This window comes from Miscanthus floridulus, chromosome 17 (genome assembly GCF_019320115.1).
Source record: "Miscanthus floridulus cultivar M001 chromosome 17, ASM1932011v1, whole genome shotgun sequence".
NCBI classification, from domain to species: Eukaryota; Viridiplantae; Streptophyta; class Magnoliopsida; order Poales; family Poaceae; genus Miscanthus; species Miscanthus floridulus.
In genome coordinates this window covers 25,372,470-25,379,297 of record NC_089596.1, presented here as the reverse complement: position 1 = coordinate 25,379,297, position 6,828 = coordinate 25,372,470, and the positions used below count along the sequence as shown (strand labels likewise).

Below are 6,828 nucleotides of genomic sequence, written 5' to 3'. Positions count from 1 at the left end.
AAATTTTAGTCGCTGTCTCATCGGATATTTAGACACATATATAAAAAATTAAATATAGACTAATTATGAAATTAATTGTATAATTTGCGACTAATTTGGAGACGAATCTTTTAAGCATAATTAGTTCATGATTTAATAATGTTTGCTACAGTAAACATATGTTAATGACAGATTAATTAGGCTTAAAAATTCGTGTCGTGAAGTACCGATGAATTATGTAATTTATTTTTTTTATTAGTGCAACGTCCTTCCGATACCCCTCTAAACATCCCCTAAGCTTATAAACCATAATTAGTTATATCTTTTTAACCATGTATTTTTCTTCCGCGATAAATCAGCTCTAGATCAGTGCCAGGAACATGCTACGTGTCAGTCGCAACAACGAGAAGTCCTGTCGAAAAGAGAGAGAGAAAGAGGAAGGGAGGAGAGAAGACCACAGGAGGCTCCCCCAGCCGCAGCTAGCTCCCCATTCAAGCTCCAGCAGCCAGATGCTCTCCCCCGCGAGAGCTCTACCGCCGCCGCCACCCGCAGCGCCCATCCCCGCCGCCGGGTAGCCCGATCCGACGGCCCCCGCCGCCCCCATGGGCCGCGGCGGCTCGCGCGCGGCCCCGGCCGCCGCGGCGCCGCCGTGGCACGTGCTCCCGGACGAGGTCTGGGAGCACGCCTTCTCCTTCCTCCCCGCGGACTCGGACCGGGGCGCCGCCGCGGCCGCCTGCCGCTCCTGGCTCCGCGCCGAGCGCCGCTCGCGCCGCCGCCTCGCCGTCGCCAACTGCTACGCCGCGTCCCCGCAGGACGCCGTCGACCGCTTCCCGGCCGTCCGCGCCGTCGAGGTCAAGGGCAAGCCCCACTTCGCGGACTTCGGCCTCGTGCCGCCCGCCTGGGGCGCCGCCGCCGCGCCCTGGGTCGCCGCCGCCGCCGACGGCTGGCCGCTGCTCGAGGAGATTAGCTTCAAGCGCATGGTCGTCACCGACGACTGCCTCGAGATGATCGCGGCCTCCTTCAGAAACTTCCAGGTCCTGCGCCTCGTCTCCTGCGAGGGCTTCAGTACCGCCGGGCTCGCTGCCATTGCCGCCGGTTGCAGGTGAGGCCGCGCATCCAGGCCGAGATTTGAGCTACAAACTAACGCTTTGCGTGCTTCTTGGTTCCCTTTGCGCAAAGATTTGAGCTTACTGGGAGTTTCTCTTCGGAGCTTTAAGGAATCTAATCTTTCACAAAAAGCACTTGTTTCTTCTCTCCTCCCCCTCCCATTTAGCTAAAAGCCCCCACAATTTTTGGTGTCATTTTAGGATTTTGTGATCTGAAGTATATCTTGGTTAGGAGAAATTGATTTGAACGTCTTGGGGGCGATTTTGAGCTTAGCATTTGATCTTTTCTGTGTGCTTGTTGAGTAGTATTTTTGAGTAGTAGTCAGCTGCAGTTTAGATTCCATCTAGTCTTTATGTTAACTGTACAAATGGTAAACCTTCAATTTGTTCTACTGTGATCTGGAGTCTTTGCCCTGATGTGAAGACTAGTGTGCTGTTTTAGATTCTTACTTGTCTGTGTCAAAACTCAAAAGAGTGATTTGTACTCCATCTGAAAGGATTCCCAGGGCATTTCAATACAATTTTGTTGCCCATGTCACCATCAAAAGTTTGACCTTTCTTAGCTTGGATTCCTCAGTAAGCTTTTATTTTGTTCCTGGGAAGCTTTGACTCCGGATTCTACTGTTGAGTGATTGGCCTGTGGATGTTCTTTCTTGCACGGATCTGTGGGTTTGGCAGAATAAACATTTCTGTTTGCTTGGGCAATGATGGATGCATCCCTTTATCTTTCCACTAAAATTATAGGGGTTGTTTCAAGACTAGAACCAATTGGACGCACCTTTACTTAAACAATTGTATTGTACTTCCCCCCACCTCATGAGATGCTAGATCTGACTTGAACTGTTTTGCTTTTCATTTATGCTTGAGATTCAAGTGAGTTCCCGTCATGATATAAGTTTATATCTGATTCGAAGAATCAAGTCTTTTATAGCATGCTTTTGACATCAAGATTCCCATCTGCGCGTTTGAGCTTGCCTCCCCCTTTTGTCATTAAGTTCTACCAGCTGCTATCTTGATTTAGGTGTATTTCGTCATATCGTCAATGTTTGCATGGAGGAAAACACTTTCACTTTGCTTTATAAGGGTAATTGTTGAATTTGAATTGCACACAAAAAAATCTACTTTGGATTTGTTAAAAAAAAAACCTTTGGTGGAGCTTGCTGTATCTCCAAAAAGAATTAGGATCTTGCTAAAGGCCTACCTTTTAGAAACAAAAAACTGAACTTGGAGAATCTGACACCTAAGATACTGATTTTTTTTATTAGTTTGATCCTTACCATGCCAATGCGGTATCATTGTATTGTTTTTGGGTGACAAGAAACACTTAAATATATATGACCTGATAATGATCTTTGCTTGGATTCTGATACCCAGGCACCTTATGCATTCACAAAAGAGAATTTCGACCAATATGTATTTGCACAAGCACATATTTACAGAATGAGGATGGATTGGTTCTGGATAGCATATATTGTTGTGGATGTTACTGATACACGTATTTGTACTAGAAACAAGGTTGCGTAATATACTTGTCTTGACTTTTTTTTTTATTACTTAGTGATATATAAACCTAGTTCTGTGTTATCTTTAGCCTTAACTGTCTCTGTGCTTCAAGGGTTGTTGCAACCTCCAAAAGGTTGGTCCAGGAAATTGGGGCGAGCATATCTTTGACGTTTGGATTAAAATGATATGGTAACTATGATTGGATGCAGCTATTCATTGACATCAACTATTGTAGTTTGCTAGTTTAGGCTTTTACTTGTCTAATGGGTGTGGAACTGCAGTCCATGGATACCTAAGCAGGTTACATTTGGGCCGACTAAAAATTGACTACTCCAATTTTTTTTTTTTTTTTTAAAAAATCTGAAACCCAGGTGTGCCTCCTAAAATTCATGCAATAATTAGGTTAAGTGCTTATTTTACTAATGTTAATGCCACGTGGTGAGTAAAACTTTGGTGTCTTGTGTAAACACTCCAGTGTTTAGCACATTTGCTTTCCTTGTCATTTGAAACCCATACCCTTGCTATTTGCTGCCTCTGGTTTATATCTGCTGATTGTTCTCAGAGATTTCTGGACCAATCCTGTAACAATGGACGTGGATGCTGCTCTGCCTGTGAACTAAGCATTTTTATTGGAAAGCCATAAGTTGTGGAATATTGCTTTATACTGGTTATTCCATAAAAGCACCTCAATTTGGTGCATCTGCTTCTGGATGGTTCTTTGCTGACAAGTTACTAAATATTTTCTGCATTTTTACCTAAAAAGGTGGAATTAGCAAGTTCAATGTTTCTATCTATTCCCAGGCATCTGCATGATACACCAGGAAAGCAATATGACGTGTATTCGATATCTGCAATTATTAGCTGTTGCTTTCTCCTTTTTTGGCTTTTGAGCAGAAAAGATTGTCCACGTTAACTGAGTATGTTTCACTTGTTTCCCTTCATGACTTTGGGGTGATTGAATATTAGGAGGTCTCACTGAAAGCTAGGTTTATCTGTGTTGCTTCCTTTATTTAGACCAACATGGGATTCTTCACGAACTTGCTTAATTATGTGTGGAACTTGTAAGCTTCGGTAACCAGTTGTTTTTTCAGGATTTGCCTTCAGTAATTAAGTATACCTCTAGTTCCTTCAATGATTTTCTCTCGCAAATCTTCATACTTAAAGTAATGGCAGCATTGACTATTGGCTGCCTTGATCCAGTTTTCATTGTTCTTTCAACATATTGCCATCTATTGAACTATTATTTTCAACTCCTAATTTTGGTATGCTCTCTCTGCAGAAATCTAAGAGAACTTGACCTTCAGGAGAACGAGATTGAGGATTGCTCTATTCATTGGCTCAGTCTCTTTCCAGAATCCTTCACTTCTTTGGTAACTCTAAATTTTTCATGCCTAGAGGGGGATGTCAATATCACTGTACTTGAACGACTAGTAACCAGATGTTGCAATCTCAAGACTCTCAAGCTCAACAATGCTATACCTCTTGACAAGCTTGCTAACCTTCTTCGCAAGGCTCCTCAGATTGTAGAACTTGGAACAGGAAGATTCTCTGCAGATTACCATCCGGATCTCTTTTCAAAGCTTGAAGCAGCATTTGCTGGTTGTAAAAGCTTAAGAAGGCTCTCTGGGGCTTGGGATGCCGTTCCAGAATACCTGCCAGCATTTTATTGTGTATGCGAGGGCCTCACATCACTAAATCTGAGCTATACTACTGTACGAGGCCCTGAACTGATTAAATTCATTAGCAGATGCAAAAATTTGCAGCTCTTATGGGTATGCAGCCCTTATCCACATCTTTTGCTTAGCTGATAAGGTTTTGAAAATTGCCTTTAAAGTAATACTCTCACGTGCATATTGGATCATTGGTGTATGGTCACTTAATTTCCAAGGAAGTGGAATTACCTACATAAATGTTGTTTTGATTATTTTAGTAAATATTGGATCCTGTGCATATGCTTTTAGTGCAGTTACCACTTCCATTTGGTTAGGTTGCATGGCTTGACATTGTATTTTGGAGCATCACATGTAGTTACTGGAACTAGTGTTTTTTCCCTCTCTTTTGGGAAACATGAACCTTGTTTTGATAGAACACAGTAATTAGTATGACATACTCGGTAGAAGGCTTTCTATAGTGACTCAGTTCATTCACAAAATGCTATCAGATGAATTGCTTGTGTTTGTTTTAGATCAGCATACATATCCTAAAGGTTCTTTTCTAAACATCTTTGTTCCAATTTTCAGGTGATGGACTTGATTGAAGACCATGGTCTATCTGTTGTGGCATCATCTTGTAATAAACTGCAGGAGTTGCGGGTCTTCCCTTCTGCTCCTTTTGATGCAGCTGAGCAGGTTTCTTTAACTGAAAGAGGTCTTGTTGATGTCTCTGCTAGTTGCCCAATGTTGGAGTCGGTCCTCTACTTCTGCAGACGGATGACCAATGAGGCCCTTATTACCATTGCAAAGAACCGGCCCAACTTCACTTGCTTCCGCCTATGCATCATTGAGCCTCACACACCAGACTACACTACACACCAGCCTCTTGATGCAGGTTTTAGTGCCATTGTGGAATCATGCAAGGGCCTTAGGCGGCTTTCTGTTTCAGGCCTTCTCACAGATATTGTATTTAAATCCATCGGGGCTCATGCTGATCGTCTCGAGATGCTCTCGATTGCCTTCGCTGGGAACAGTGATTTGGGCTTGCATTACATCCTATCGGGCTGCAAGAGCTTGAAGAAGCTAGAGATAAGGGACTGCCCATTTGGTGATAAGCCATTGCTGGCAAATGCTGCCAAGCTGGAGACAATGCGATCCCTTTGGATGTCGACGTGCTCACTGACCCTGGGCGCATGCCGACAACTTGCACGCAAGATGCCCCGCCTTAGTGTGGAGGTCATGAATGATCCTCGACGGGGATGCCCCTTGGACTCTCTCACAGATGAGAGCCCTGTCGAGACATTGTATGTCTACCGGACAATTGCAGGTCCAAGGTTCGACACGCCAGCTTGTGTCCAGATTGTCTAAGGGGTTGTAGCTTACAAAGGTACTATGGAAGTGTCCATTTTTAATCTCATTCTGTACCTTCAACATCCTACTAGCATAACTTGGATCGTCTCCTTGAAGTAGAAAGGCTGGTGATCTCGATAATCCTATCATAATCTCTGATCAGCTGTACAACTGTTTCTGCGAGTTTAGGGCGAGACTCGGGGCCCCTTTCAGGTGTTAATAACTGTAGGGAGGAGACTCGACGAGTTACAGGAACTACTAGATAGCGTCTTGAGAAAACTTGAGTTTGTTTTCTTAGCGTGTTTAGTTCTTTTCATGTATAAAAAATATGGGATCATTCCAATGCCACAATGTACTGTACTATTGGGACAATTGTACCTGGAGCCTCTACTTTTTTGACCTCCCCTCTCTAATTATGGGTTGCTGTTGCTCCAGCTTGTGATTTGTGAATGCGAAATAATTCAAGCTTGTATGTAGCTGTCTCTCGTTCTGGAGAATGGTAACTTCACTGGTTGTAGTCCACCCTTATTAAGGCTTGAGCATCTGAACTGGAAGTGTATCCTCCTTTGAGGCTGTGACGCTGGGTGGTTTAGAGGTCTGGTTTGCTTCAGGTTCTGGTGTTCTGCTTTGATTTCAATTTAGTTGAGTTGTAAAACGTGTTCCTTCTCCAGCCGAAGTTGGATTTACCACTAGGGATTAGGGAAGGCATAACTTGTGTGTTGGTGTTGAATTTAGTCACATGTGAATCCATCGATTCCATATGCTCTACTCAGCTAGGCATACGGCGGCGGCGACTCCACGAGAGGAAGGACAAGCAGTCCATTTGTGGGCTGTCGGACTCAGTCCATTTGTGGGCTGTTGAGGAGGCCTTGTGAGCCCGGTTTAGCATATATATGTTTGTAGCCCAGCTATCAAATCTACTGCTATGTTTGTTTGTAGCCCAATTTAGAATAAAGAAAAAAAAGGGTCATAATTTCAACCTCCCAAAATGAGGGCCAGAGCTTAGCAGCCTGGGAATGGAAACATGGCCCACGTTTTTGTTCCCATATTCTACGTTCTAGGAACGTCTACGTTCTCTGAGTTCTCGTTCCCATATTATAAAATGATACTCGTTCTGTTCTCGTTCTTGGAACGGAAACGAGAACATGACTGCTCGGCCAGAGTCCGATTTTTCTCCAAAAACTATAGAACCAGACACTCCAATTTCACAAACAAATCATTTTTCCTTCCCGGTCTAA

General features: G+C 43.6%; 1 protein-coding gene across 1 annotated transcript; it reads left to right on the top strand.

Annotated features, from left to right (window-relative positions):
- Positions 1-401: 401 nt before the first annotated feature.
- Positions 402-6,060, top strand: LOC136517300 (transport inhibitor response 1-like protein Os05g0150500). The gene is made up of 3 exons (XM_066510848.1): positions 402-1,081; positions 3,868-4,360; positions 4,829-6,060. The coding sequence occupies exons 1-3, from the start codon at positions 582-584 to the stop codon at positions 5,606-5,608; spliced, it is 1,773 nt and encodes a 590-aa protein (XP_066366945.1). The 5' UTR covers positions 402-581; the 3' UTR covers positions 5,609-6,060.
- The last annotated feature ends 768 nt before the right edge of the window (positions 6,061-6,828 follow it).